Genomic DNA, 15,371 nt, shown 5'->3' with positions numbered 1-15,371 from the left:
GTACCGGTGCCTGCTGGGAGCACCAGGTACCGTTCTGGTACGGTGCTCCGGAAGGCTCATCCGCCCGCCCTCACCTGTATTTGAGCTCTTTGGTGCCTCTGTGCACGGCGCATACGACGCCTATGCTCCGCTCCGCTGAGCAGCTGGAGCATTGCGGAGGTGTTGCGGAGCATCACAGGAGGTAAGGACACATGCGCGCGTGCGCTGCACACGTTCATGTGGTGGATGCCGGATCCCGTTGCACCATACCAGTTGCAACGGGATCCAGAACCCACCACTGATCTGCATAAAATTTTCTAATAAAGATAAACAAAAGAATGGAAGATGGGAATTTCAGAAAAACATATAGGAAACACATACGGCCCATTATCCAGTCTGGTTCATATATAGTAAGAACAGTAACAAAAAGTAGAAAATAATGATTCCGTGTATAGAAAGCACTCACCTTATTTTTAGTGCAGATTCCACGAGCTATTTCATAATTAGTAACTTCTTTGGTCTTCAACAGTTCTCGCCTGTAAATTTCAACTTCTACTGATAAACCATTATTTTCTAAAAATACTATCTGACCCCAAAATGCCACTTTGTCTCCCTTGTCTATATAATGACTATTGAGATTCAAATTGTTTTCAAATGATATATATGGGCAAACGTCGTTCAATTTTGATGCAGCACTAAGCACTTCTAATTTCAATGGATATACCTGGCGGCTTATATTTGTGCCACTGATTGTCAGCAAATACATATCTCCAGAAGGATTTAAAAAATAAATAAACTTTTTAAGATTATTTTCCCAAGGAGTAAGCTTTACAATATCTGTCACTTCAAATTTAAAGAAAAACAGAGCATTATTTTCCAGCTTTACTATGGCATTTCCAATGTAATCTGGAAAAGAAAAAGAATACCAAATTAAGTATATTTCTTGAGAAATAAAATTATTTCATATAAAATATTAATGTACTAATACTGTAATTTCAATTATATTCAAAGTAGAATAAGCATTACTGAATATATGGAGCTTACTGTTCAGTAAACATTCATGATTTTGGTAAACATATAATGTCTTTTAGTCTAGCTACAGCTTTTACTCCAAATAAATCTCATTATTTTTATTTATTTCAGTTTCCACTTTCTTTCTTTTTAAATTCATGGTGACAAAAGTCACATTGGCCACTTGACATAATAATTTTCTCAGTTGAAAATAGGGTCATTCACATATTTATTTTTAATATAAAAATAATTATTTTATTAGGTGATACTATCAGAATATAGATCTGACTTGAATGCCAGATAGCCACAAAAAATTTGCTGTCTGAAGCCAAACTCATAATGTCCCTCTACTCTGACCAAAGTCTGATACCATTCCGGAATAAATTTCTGTCTTTATCCTGTCTCATTTTATTATTCTGCCTAAATTACATCACTTTACTCTGCTAATTGAAAGACCAGGTTTAGCATCCCCAGTGAATTCTAGGAGATTAAAGATTAAACACATATATGAAGCTGCTGGGCGAGATCATCCGTGGTTTTGGGGTGGGATACCACCTGTACGCTGATGATACACAGCTGTACATTTCCACCCCAACGAGGCCCTCGAAGTGATGTCCCGGTGTTTGGAAGCCGTACGGGTCTGGATGGGAGACAACAGACTCAGACTCAACCCCTCCAAGACGGAGTGGCTGTGGCTACCGCCCCCCCCCCCCCGGTTCAACCAGTGTATTCCATCGCTGGCCATCGGGGGCGAGCAACTGGCCCCCGTGGAGCGGGTGCGCAATTTGGGCGTCCTCCTAGACGCCCGGCTGTCTATGGAAGACCATGTGGCAGCCGTGGCAAGGGGGGTGTTCCACCAGGTTCGCCTGGTGCGCCAATTGCGCCCCCTATTGGACCGGGATGCCCTCCGCACAGTCACTCACACGATGGTGACGTCCCGCCTGGACTACTGTAATGCTCTCTACATGGGGCTCCCCTTGAGATGCACCCGGAGACTGCAACTGGTCCAGAATGCGGCCGCGCGGGCAATTATGGGGAGAACGAGGTTCTCCCATATAACACCTCTCCTGCGCGAGCTGCACTGGCTCCCTGTGGTCTACCGGGTGCGCTTCAAGGTGTTAGTTACCATCTTTAAAGCGCTCCATGGCACAGGACCTAGCTATTTGCGGGATCGCATTCTGCCCCATACATCCCTGCGACCAATTCGCTCTCACAGAGAGGGACTCCTCCGGGTGCCGTCCACCAGACAGTGTCAGAGGGCGGCGCCCAGGAGTAGGGCCTTCTCTGTGATGGGCCCAGCCCTCTGGAATGACCTCCCCCCAGACATCAGGATAACGACCGATCTCCGCTCCTTCCGCACGAAACTCAAGACCCACCTGTTCCAACTAGCCGGCCTGGCTTAAACTAGAACTTTCTAACCTCCCTGGCAATTTTAATTACGGTAAATGTAAATTTTGGGGTTTTAAATTATTTTAACTGTTTTAATTTATTGTTATTTATTTTAACCTAGTGGCTTTTTATTGGAATCTTATTTGTTAAGCATTGATGTCACCTCCTCCATGCCACATCTGTATATTTGTTTTGATTGTACGTCGCCCCGAGTCCCTTTGCGGAGAGGGGGCGACTGATAAGTCAAATAAAATAAAATAAATAAATAAATAAAGTCTCATAGAAGATCATCCCCATTCTCCTTCCTTTTTATTACAGTTGCCGAAACATCTTGGATTCTGGAAGCCAAATGTTAAATAGGGGCTTAAATTTGTCACCCAGCCAGATTTCAATACAGTTCTCTTTATTCGTGCTGGAACAAGCCAACCAATTGTTCCCTTCTTGGACCACCTATCCATCATACAGCTGCAACAGCCCCTACTCACTCATACAACTCTCTTATTGACTAAGTAGTTCAAACAATCTCTTGTGACAAATGCACTTCACTTTTCACACAATTTAAAATTTAGTTATTAATCAGTATATCTCTACATCTCAAGGCTGTTTGAAGAGTGATCAGTTCCATTTTACATTTATATTAAAACATAGAATACTTAACCAATAATAATTTGATGAATTATAGATCCTTTAGATACTGCTGAAAATCTGCTTTTTGTATCAGAATCCTGAAGATAACCATAATGTTTATGCTCTTTGTAAGTATAGAAAATGGTATCATCATCCCACAACACCATGGATGTTATTGCTGAAAGTATGACTTCCATATGTATGGTACCAACAGCGGGTAAACCTAGGGTAAAGTCTGTCAAGATCCACACAGCTGTATCTTCTTTATAGGAAGCCAGGTATAATACTTTTTTGCTTATACAGCCAGTGCATTCTGTCAGTATTACAATTGAAGCAATAAGTGAGTCATAGCAAGCAGTTACTATTAATAGACTAACAGTTCTTTTTAAGTTTAGTTTTTCTCTTAATAGTTCTACAGTTATCAATAGATGAAATTCATTCGCAGGATATCCAAGAAAAACTTTGTCTTGTGACCATAAAATTATTTCACTTAATTTTTTCTCCTCCTGAAGGAAAACAAAATTATGAAAATAATGTTCCAAATTCTACAAAATAACAATATGAAGATTACAATGTTTATATGATATTCATTAAAATTAACAGTTAGTATCATGACAGCATATTTTCATCTTATAAAAGGACAATCAAAAATAGAGAAAAATAGTTTGTGCTTACATATAATTGCTATACTTCTAGCAGCCATAACATATTTGTAATTTGACAAACATGATATAATATATTGATATTTGGAACTGATAAGAGTATAGAGTTCAACCTCACTTAACTCAAACATTCATGACAATGAATTGCTATTCTAATAAGAAAAGGTATTTCTCTAATTGAGAAAATGTAGTTACATTAGTTTAATTATAACAGATATTTGTTTAAATTTTTGTTCTATGTATTTTTGGTTCTATATATCTGCATTTTGGTTCTATATACCTATGTATCTTCCTCTTTTATCTTCAATGTGCACCTCTGTATTGCTATATAGAGAATTAATTATTTCATAATAGAACAGGTACATCAAGTAACGAGAAAAGATTAATAAAAAGAAATCCATGTGTAATAGCATATAAATGCTTACATAAAGTGAGAACCACAAATGTGTACCATACAGACCATGAGAAGAAATCTTACATTAGTATAATTGTAATTCTGCTTTTTAAAAAACCTCTGGTACCAGTACATTCACAAATCTGGCCAACTGCATATTCAGAAGGTAATCAAACTGAGATTTTAACAGAACATCATTTTTACAAATATGAATTATTTTTTTAAATAATTTAAATAATTATAAAATAATTATAAAATGAAATTCAATGGTGAAAAGAGTAAGGTTCTACATTTAGGTTCTACATTTAGGCAACAAAAATGGAATGCACAGGTACAGTATAGATGATACCTTGCTCAGTAGTAGTAACTGTGAAAGGGATCTTGGAGTCCTAGTGGACAACCATTTAAAAATGAGCCAGCAGTGTGCAGCAGCTGCCAAAAAAGCCAACACAGTTCTAGGCTGCATAAATAGAGGGATAGAATCAAGATCACGTGAAGTGTTAATACTATTTTATAATGCCTTGGTAAGGCCACACTTGGAATACTGAATTCAGTTCTGGTTGCCATGATGTAAAAAAGATGTGGAGACTCTAGAAAGAGTGCAGAGAAGAGCAACAAAGATGATTAGGGGACTGGAGACTAAAACATACGAAGAATGGTTGCAGGAACTAGGTATGTTTAGCTTAAGAGAAAGGAGGACTAGGGGAGACATGATAGCAGTGTTCAAATATCTCAGGGGTTGCCACAAAGAAGAGGGAGTCAAACTATTCTCCAAGGCATCTGAGGGTAGAACAAGAAACAATGGGTGGAAACTAATCAAGGAGAGAAGCAACTTAGAACTGAGGAGAAACTTCCTGACAGTTAGAACAATTAATCAGTGGAACAGCTTGCCTCCAGAAGTTGTGAATGCCCCAACACTGGAAGTCTTTAAGAAGATGTTGGATAGCTATTTGTCTGAAATGGTATAGGGTTTCCTGCCTAGGCAGGGGGTTGAAATAGAAGACCTCCAAGGTCTCTTCCAATTCTACTATTGTATTATTGTATTGTATTATTGTATTTTAACTAATTTTCAATAGGTTCAGTAAATAACTTTTAATATTAGTGAATTTGAATTCCAGCTTCTAAGGCAGCGATGGTGAACCTTTTTTGGCTCGCGTGCCACAAGTGGGGGGAGCGCAGGGGGGTTGTGTGTGGGCGTGCCACACCCATAATGCAATGCGCGACCCCCCAGTGCGCATGCACACACAACGCGTGACCCCCCCATTTTTACATGCTTTTTTCACCCTCCCCAGGCTCCAAAGGTGATGTCAGCCTTCCCTCCAGCGGGCCCGGGTAGCAGCTGGAGAAAGACCTGTGCCGGGCACCCAGAAACCCTGGCTTCCCCCAAGCATTTCTTTGCTAACCTTCCAGCTCTGTCACATTTTTTCATCACTTTTCTTGTTGTCATGTGCAGGAAACAAGTTTGTGGGATTAAAAAAAAGTTCAAGCAATCAATTCCAACTTCTCGCAGAAGTTGGAATTGATTGAACTTTTTTTTAGTCCCACAAACTTTTGTTTCTCTGCACACAATGACGAGAAACGCGATGGAGAAATGTGACGGAGCTGGAAATCAGGTTAGAAAATAAATCCTTGGGGGAAGCGAGGGCATATGGGGGGGTGGAGCAAGCTCTACAACGTGGTGCTGGATGGAGAAATGGGAAACTGAGCGGCCGGCATGAGGGAAGGATGAGGAGCAGGGAGAAGAGGAAAGCGGCCTTCTTCTTCCCTCATGCGCACTCCAATTTCTGTTTCTCCATTGCAGTGGAATTCCCAGGATCCACTTTGACAGTGGGAGGTAATTTAACAACTGGTTTGTCCAGGTTCAAATTGACCATCATGGGAGGCTTGTCCCACGTGTGGCGGAGCTGTAAGATAGGGATGGGCCACACCTATCACAAAAGCCAATCTGACCCCGGGTGAACTGATTATTAAATCATTTGAATTCCGCCACTGACTAGATGACCTCCATGGTATCTTCCAACTCTGTTATTCTATGTTCTAAAGAGCACCCGCAGTTGATACAACTTAAGATAGGGTTTCATTGTGAAGTTCTAGTTGCTACTGACAAGAGTTCAAACGGTAAAAGTACCTCCTCAGCATAATCAAATTTTAATACCACCACCAAACATTTAGCACTCTCAAGATCAAACCAGCACCTTCAATGGCAAAAAGGGGACACTAATAAAGATATTTAAATATATATATATGATTACAACGGCTTTCACATGATTAACCATTTTAAATGTCAGAATTTTTGGATTGTCTTCAATGTCAGAACCACAGAGAGCACCTGGAATATTCTAACATAAGCATTATTGTAGCATAAACATCAGCAGCCATGTTTTTTTCCCCAGTATCAGATAAGGCAGGGGAAATTATAACAAAGTACCCTAAGCCACTAGTATTTAGACATTAAGAAAAAGTCTCCAAACTGCCAGTGTGATCCTTAAAGGAAAGTATTTCCTTAAGAAACAAAGCAACCCTGCCATAACTAAGTCATATAGACTAAACTCCAATTTACTCATCATGACACAATCTATTACTTCATGTAATTCATGTAGTCTATAAGATCTGTCAACCATTTCACCCAGAGGTGGATTCCTATCGGTACGGTACGGTTCGGCCAGATAGGTAGTAACTCCGGCAGACACGTGAACCATACCGGTTCTATTCTCGGCGGTGCCATCTTGCTTTTCTACTCTGCACATGTGCAGAACAATCTTCATTGAAAAAATGCAATTTCCCCCCCTTTTTTAATGTTGTGTTTTAAATCCAAATGCCCCGCCCACCTACCTAGTGAATACTCACATCCTGGGGGGTGGCTTCCCTGCCTAAACTGCCTTGGCTGCCTAAGCTTCCATGTGGTGCCTGCCCTGTGCCCCAACTGAGCAGTCTCCTCCTCCTGCCTACAGACCTCTTGCTAAGTCTTGCTAGCCCCCCGCCCCCCAGAGCTTGCTGCGCCCGTCTCCCCCAGGCTCACAACCATACCTTCCCCCGCCCCTTTCAGGATCTTCACAAGCCACATTTTGGTTCCCAGGATGCTTCAGGAAGGCCTGCTAGGCCCAAAATGGGGGGGGGGGGGCAGGGCCCCTGCACCCATTTTGGTTGCCAGGAGGTTTTAGGGAGCCTGCTAGGCCCAAAATAGAGTGGGGGGGGGGCTAGCAAGCATCTCTGCAGCTCTCTGGAACAAAAGCGGGGTGGGGGAGGCTTCAAGAGAGAAAGAAAGAAAGAAATCCTCACCGTTTGGGGATCCCCAAGTTCATGAAGCAGAGAAGTCTTCAAACTTGGGAACTTTCAGACTTGTGGACTTCAACTCCCAGAATTCAGCTCTGCTGGCTGGAGAATTCTGGGATTGAAGTCCACAAGTCTTAAAGTTGCCAAGTTTGAAGACCTCTGGCATGGAGCATGAGTTGAGAGCTTATTGAAAGTGCGGCAAGCTATCCTTGCTCATGCTAAGCTAATCGATAGTGAAGCTCTAAGAATGCCAGATGATCAATGGGCACGTTCTTAGTTTCAAAATGTCTGGCTTTTCTTCCTTCTACCAAAGACCACCTGGGGTTCTTCACAAGAAAGAAGGAAGGAAGGAAGGAAGGAAGGAAGGAAGGAAGGAAGGAAGGAAGGAAGGGTAGAGAGAGAGGGAAGAAAAAGGGAAGGGAAAGTGAATGAGGGTATGGATGGATGGATAGAGGGAGGGAGGGAGGGAGGGGGGGGAGAGAGACAAAAAGGAGAGGAAGGAAGGACCACAAACCTGGCACTAGACAGGCAGCTTCAGAGGATGTTTTGAAACAGCACAGCAATCCAGGGATGAAAAGGACCTCAAATGTCATCTAGTCCAACCCCCTGCTCCAGCAGGAATCTTTATATCATCTTGGTTTTTTTAGTGCCTTTAACACAGATGAGAAATCTCCAGAAATCCCCAGGCATTGCCAACCTCTCCCAACTAGTAAAAAAAAACCTAGAGCAAAAACTTCATGCAGTATTAAAAAGAATAGAAAAGGGAGCTGCTGTGTATTGTTTAACCAACTGCTGAATTGGTCATGACTGCCAAACCATTCCCACCCAGTCATATGACTGCCAAGCCACTAAGCCACTTCCACCTGGTTACATGACTGCCAAACCATGCCCACAAAATAAGCCACGCCCACAGAACCGGTAGTAAAAAATTTGAAACCCACCACTGATTTCACCTGGTCTGATGTCATAGATTAACTGCATATTATATGAAGCACTTGTGTATTGATTTTAACAATAAGTACAGCTTCCTTTATAATAAAATATAAAACATTTTATAAATACTCACAGGCAAAGGATATTCTCCAGAACACCAAGTTTGGGTTTTTATTCCAATAAATTTTATTCCTGGAAAATAAATCTCTCCCATGTTGATAACTTGACCTATTCTTGCCTGATAAAGAATGCTTGCAATCAGAATGAAGAGATTTGGAAAAACAAGTCCTAATTCTTGGACTTTGTGAATTGTGGCAGATTGTATGATGTTTGGAGGAAATTTTATTTCTACTACATTTAAAAATGCATTGCTAGTGTGGAAGATACCATCAACTGTCCCTATGGCAGCTGTTCTTGGATAACAAGAACTCCATTCTATTATAGCTTCACTACCAGCTGGAAGAGTGACAGAAACTCCTGTTTTGGGGCCTAATATATACATAGGCTGGGCAAAAGTAAAAGGAACATCATGAACAAAACAATCCTGAAAAGTAACTACATTGCCAAGGATGGTTGCAATGTTGTCGTCTGTTTCGCTAGGTACTTGAAACGTCCATATTCTGCAAACAAACAAACAAATAATTAGCTATTATATTTTTATAAACAAAGTATTTGAATGTGTTTTCATCAATATGATTTATTCCCTAATTCTTTTTAATAATTTAATAATGTTTACCTATAAACTTCAATTACTTCCCAATTAAATGCTGAACTTAAGTCCAAAAAAGCAAATTTTGCTGAACAATACAATGAAAATAATAAATTGGTTAAATAGCATTTCAATTTAACATTTCAATGTACATTAATATTTCAATATCCACAAGTAGATCTGAAGCACACCACAATAGTAGTGGGAGATTTTAACTACCCTGACATCAATTGGGAAACAAACTCTACACCAAGTGGAAGATCCAACAGATTCTTAACAAACCTAGCAGACAACTTTGTTTCCCAAAAAGTAGAGAAGGGAACAAGGGGATTAATTCTCACTAACAAAGAGGAAATGATAGAAGGTGTTGAAGCTACAGGAACCCTGGGGGCAAGTGACCATGCAATATTGGAATTCAACATTATGCAAACACAAGTAGTAGAACAAAGTGAAACTAAAATCTTGGACTTTAAGAGAGCTAATTTCAATAAACTTAGAGAGAGCTTGGGAAGAATTCCATGGATGAGAATCCTCAAGGGGAAAACAACTCAAGAAGCTTGGGAAATTTTGAAAAATGAGATTACAAAAGCCCAGTCTAGCACAATACCAATGAAGAAGAAAAATAATAGCTCCCAAAAGAAACCAGCATGGCTGCATAAAGAACTCTCTGACAAATTGAAAGACAAAAAAGATAAGTACAAAAAGTGGAAAGGGGAGGGACATAACTAAGGCAGAATATCAGCAAATAGCCTGAGCATGTAAAGATGAAGTGAGGAAAGCTAAGGCTCACAATGAAGAAAGGCTTGCCACAAAAGTAAAAAATAAAAAAAGCTTCTTCCAACATGCTAAAAACAAGAAAAGAGTTAAGGAAACAATTGGTTCATTGCTGGGAGAAAGTGACAAGAAGGTGACAAGCAACAGGGAGAAAGCAGAATTATTTAACTCATTTTTTGCATCTGTCTTTACACAAAGGGATAAAACAGTCCAACCTATCAAAAACAGTACCACAAAAATCAGATTAGGAACACAAGTTGAAATAGGGAAGAAAGTGGTAAGTGAGCACCTGTCTACCCTAGACGAGTTCAAATCACCAGGACCGGATGGATTACACCCCAGGGTTCTGAAGGAACTGGCAGACAAGATCTCAGAACCACTGAACTATATCTTTCAGAGATCCTGGAGCACCGGGGAACTACCAGAGGACTGGAAAAGAGCTGATGTGGTTCCCATCTTCAAAAAAGGGAAAAAAACAGATCCAGGAAACTACAGACCTATCAGCCTGACCTCAATACCAAGAAAGATTCTGGAAAAGATAATCAAGCAATGAATTAGCAAACACCTAGAAGCAAACAAAGTAATAGCCAAAAGCCAACATGGGTCTGTCAAAAACAGATCATGCCAGACTAATCTTATTGCATTCTTTGATAATGTGACAAAATTAATGGACCAGAGGAATGCCGTCGATATAGTTTACTTAGACTTCAGTAAGGTATTTGATAAGATAGACCATAACCTACTACTAGATCAAGTAGAAAACTGTGGGTTGGACAGCACCACCACTAGATGGATTCGTAACTGGCTGACCAACCGCACTCAACATGCAGTCCTCAATGGAACTGCATCTACATGGAGGGAGGTATGCAGTGGAGTACCCCAACGCTCTGTTTTGGGCCCAGTACTCTTCAACATCTTCATCAATGTTTTGGATGAGGGAATAAATGGGGAACTCATCAAATTTGCAGATGGCACCAAGCTGGCAGGAATAGCCAACACTCCAGAAGATAGGATAAAGATACAGAAGGATCTTGACAAACTTGAACATTGGGCACTATTTAATAAAATGAAATTCAATGGTGAAAAGAGTAAGGTTCTACATTTAGGCAACAAAAACGAAATGCACAGGTAGAGTATAGGTGGTACCTTGCTCAACAGTAGTAACTGTGAAAGGGATCTTGGAGTCCTAGTGGACAACCATTTAAATATGAGCAGCAGCTGCCAAAAAAGCCAACATAGTTCTAGGCTACATAAACAGAGGGATAGAATCAAGATCACGTGAAGTGTTAATACCACTTTATAATGCCTTGGTAAGGCCATACTTGGAAAACTGCATTCAGTTCTGGTCGCCATGATGTAGAAAAGATGTGGAGACTCTGGAGAGAGTGCAGAGAAGAGCAACAAAGATGATTAGGGGACTGGAGACTAAAACATATGAAGAACGGTTGCAGGAACTGGGTATGTCTAGTTTAATAGAAAGAAGGACTAGGGGAGGCATGATAGCAGTGTTCCAATATCTCACGGGTTGCCACAAAGAAGAGGGAGTCAAACTATTTTCCAAGGTCGCTGAGGGTAGAACAAGAAGCAATGGGTGGAAACTAATCAAGGAGAGAAGCAACTTAGAACTGAGGAGAAACTTCCTGACAGAACAATTAATCAGTGGAACAGCTTGCCTCCAGAAGTTGTGAGTGTCCCAACACTGGAAGTCTTTAAGAAGATGTTGGATGGCCATTTGTCTGAAATGGTATAGGGTTTCCTGCCTAGGGAGGGGGTTGGACTAGAAGACCTCCAAGGTCCCTTCCAACTCTGCTATTGTATTGTATTATATCTATACAAACATAGTCTATCAATACTAAAGCTGTAGCTATGAAGTATATAGTACTTATATTCATAATAGCATAATAGCACAGTTCTTGTGCTTAAAAATGGCTTATCCAATTCACTTTAGAATCATCATTAATCTAATGCCTCACATATACAGATTTCAGAGGAGCTCGTCCAAATTATCAACAAATGTATATATTTGAGGCAAATAAATGTAGTATGTCATCTGTATTTATTAAGCGAAACAGCATGTGACTGTGACTTGCAATTTTACTAATAGCTTCTTTATTGATTTTTTTGGAAGCTTATTGTGAAGCATGCAAATGGGAATCATGTGACTGTAGGATGCTGCAACAATCATAAATGCCCAGTGGTTGCAAAGCACTTGAATTTTGATAACTGCAGGGATGCTGCAATAGGCATAAGTGCAAGGATGAATTGTAAAATTGTTTTTCTGGTGTCAGTGCATTGCAGTGCAGTATTTAAGGTAGAACTAAGAGAATCTATAGTGCAGGGCTGAACTGTGGAGTTCTTGATGTTTTCTTAGTTTGGTTGTTTGCTTGCAGATGTTTATTACCTTGTTTCCCTGAAAACAAAACCTGGTCTTATTTTCTTTTGAATTGAAATAAACCATTTAAAATATTCTATACTCAATACATTTAAAAGTATTGTGTATAGAATATTTTTAATGGTTTTATTGTAATTTATTGTATATGGAATATTTTTAATGGTTTCATTTTAAATTGTGTGTGGAATCTTTTTTAAAATTTTCTTAGACTGTTTTTTAAAAATATGCTATCAACACCATTTAAAATATTTTATACTCAATACATTTAAAAGTATTGTGTATAGAATATTTTTAATGGTTTTATTGTAATGTATTGTGTATGGAATTTTTAATGGTTTCATTGTAATTTATTGTGTATGGAATATTTTTAATGGTTTCATTTTAAATTATTGTGTGTGGAATCTTTTTTAAAATTGTCTTAGACTATTAAAAAAAGATTCTATCAAAAATAAATTAAAATAAACCATTTTTAAAAATTAATATAAAACTATATTAATTGTGAGGTGATTGCTGGTTCTGTGAGCTTCCTGGCACTGTCCTTTATAATTTCCCACAATACTTTGATGGTGGCTTTGTATTTCCTGTCCTTATGGTTAGGGGAAAAAACTGGTTTCATCTGCAGTCTTTTGGGGGAAAATTGTTATTTTTTGGTGTTTTCCTGGCACTGTGATAGTTTGTCAGTGTGTAATGTCCCGCAGTTATCTACGCATTAATAATGATCAAGTACTATAATAGTTCCTTATACATTTTAGTGACCTTTCCTTACGAAATTGGTGTTTTCTTTCATACTTTTAGATTTCTAATTTCTGTTTCAGTTAGCAATTGCTAAAACAAATCCCACATGAAAAAGTATTCAAAGACTTCTTGATTTTAATTGTCAATTTATTTATTCCTGCACATTGTAATATTTATTCATTTTCATATCTGTTTTTCCACTGCTGTGCAAACACAATTCCAGCAGCTGCTAACATGTGTAAAATTAAATATGTATTGTATTCCCTTTCAAATAGCCAACAAAATATTTCTGATTTTAATTCCATATCTTGCTTTAGCATTGCTTCTAACCACTAACTCTTGAATAGCTACTTGGACCGACCTAAGTACTGAACCTAATTCATATATTTCTCGTTTTTTGAACTGAGAACTAAATTTCAGAAAAAGAAATCTGTATTGCTTTGTGAATCTACCTATGACATTCTGTTGTGGCCCAGCAGGAGCCGTTGGAGCTGCCACCAGACTCTGACAGCGAGGGTCCCTATGAGGCGGCTCTGGAGGATATGGAGGACCCTGGACAGGGTTCTGACTCCGAGCAGGTATCAGAGAGGCTGGTTGGCCACCAGGAGGCGCCTGAGGCATGGAGCAGTGGTGAAAGCCAAAGGGAGTGTGCTCCTGACGTCATGCCTTGGAGCAGTGGGGAGGAGACAAGGGAGTGGTTTCTGGATGCCCGGCAACAGAGAGCTGATAGACGTAGAGAACAGCTATGCATTTACAAGAGATGACTGGACTCAGGTGATCGTAATCAGGCTCCTCTCAAGGCTATTTAAGGAGGGACTTTCCGAAAGTTGTTTTGCAGGAATCAACTTATCATTAGAGTTGGAGATGCTCTCAGAGCTGTGTCGTACCTCGGCAGGCTGGATTGCTGCCAAGGTGTTATCTGTACCTGGATTGCTGCCAAGGTTTAAACTGTGTGTAAATAAAACATCTTGCAGAGACCTTGTTTCGGAGTGCTTTGGTATACGAGAAGGGAGGTCAGAACAACATTCATTCTTGATCTAACTTCTTGGATGAAAGACTATATTTTTCTTGTTTGTTGGGGGACATCCTTCCTGAAAAGACTGTACATTTTTGGGTGAAAACAGAGGTCCCTTCTGTTACCTGTAGGGTAGTCCTCAGCTTACAACCACAATTGAGTCCAATATTGTTTTATTTCTTCTGCAGTTAGTATTATTTAATAGGATGAAGAGGCAACAGAGTATGACTGCTAGGACAGTCATCTTTCCTATGTAAGTAGCTGTTTTATTGCTTTGTGTGCTTGTTTTATCCTTAATATAGTAGTGCAAGCAATTAAAGTCTTCCTTTCTGTATCTCTTTGTGCAGACCATTCATTGGAACAAGGTGGTCAGTGGGTGACTTCAACACACAAAAGGACAGTAACCTTCTGTTTCTATTATTTTGTGTGCTTGTTTCATCATAATGCAGTGCATGCAATTAAAGTCTTCCTTTCTGTGTCCCTTCTGTGTGCAGGTTATTGGAGCAAAGTGGTGAGGTGGTGGTGTGCAGAAGACCCGGCAAGGCAGTAATCTTCCCTCTGTAAGTAGCTGTCTTTATTGTTTTGTGTGCTTGTTTCATCCTAATGCAGTGCATGCAATGGAAGAGTTCATTTCTGTGTCTCTTCTTTGTGCAGCCCATTCATTGGAGTCAGTGATGCTGAAGACTGGCAAGGACAGTCATCTTCCTTCTGTAAGTAGCTCTTTTATTGTTTTGTGTACTTATTTTAATCTTATTGTAGTTTATCCATTGGGGCAAATAATTCAGTGACATCGTCTTGGCCACTCCCACCCAGTCACATGGGCGGCAAGCCACTCCCTCCCAGTCACATGGGCGGCAAGCCACTCCCACCCAGTCACACGGACAGCAAGCCACTCCTACCCGGCCACATGGCCAGCAAGCCACTCCCCCCAGTCACATGGGTGGCAAGCCACTCCCCCGGTCACATGGCCAGCAAGCCACTCCCACAAAGCAGGCCACACCTACAGAAGATGTTCAAAACATTTTTGAAACCACCACTGGAGCGCAGCTACCACTGGCCCCACCCTCTCTCTCCCACTGTCTGGCTTCCACCTGCCATGCCTGCTCCCCAGCTGCTGCTGGGACATTTCTTGATCACAGCAGACACCATGCTGGCTGCCAACCAGATGCCCATGTTGCTGCTGGTCTTGCATGGGCTCTTTGCCTTCCTGGCAGGGCAGGTGGGAGCCGGGTTGTGTCGAGAGCTTGGTCCTGATTGAGGCTGCGGGCAAGCAGACAGTGGGATGGAGAGGGTAGGGCCAGTGGTAATTGCCCAAACATTTTTTGCCCAGAGGGCAAAGCTTCGTTTCCTTGCAAAGGGGACAGTTTGAAACAGCAATTTTTCTGAGTGAAAAATGCACAGCAGAGCCAGGCGGAAGCAGAGGTGATCCAAATGCACTGCCCACTGCATTTCACCATCTCTTTGCTTGCCTGTGTATG

The 15,371-nt window shown here is 40.5% G+C and overlaps 1 protein-coding gene across 6 annotated transcripts in view; it reads right to left on the bottom strand.

Annotated features, from left to right (window-relative positions):
• Positions 1-15,371, bottom strand: part of CATSPERE (catsper channel auxiliary subunit epsilon) — a 108,150-nt gene that overhangs the window by 38,525 nt on the left and 54,254 nt on the right. For all 6 annotated transcript variants that reach the window (XM_081945184.1, XM_081945185.1, XM_081945187.1 and 3 more), the window contains 3 exons: positions 8,402-8,888; positions 3,038-3,512; positions 446-885 (listed from right to left, as the gene is read on the bottom strand). In XM_081945184.1, coding sequence (XP_081801310.1) covers positions 446-885; positions 3,038-3,512; positions 8,402-8,888 — 1,402 coding nt within the window. The remainder of the gene's footprint in view (positions 1-445; positions 886-3,037; positions 3,513-8,401; positions 8,889-15,371) is intronic.

The sequence above is a fragment of the Natrix helvetica genome, assembly GCF_964273705.1.
Source record: "Natrix helvetica genome assembly, chromosome: 2".
NCBI lineage: Eukaryota > Metazoa > Chordata > Lepidosauria > Squamata > Natricidae > Natrix > Natrix helvetica.
The sequence above is the reverse complement of the archived record's forward strand: the minus strand, read 5'-3'. Positions and strand labels throughout refer to the sequence as shown.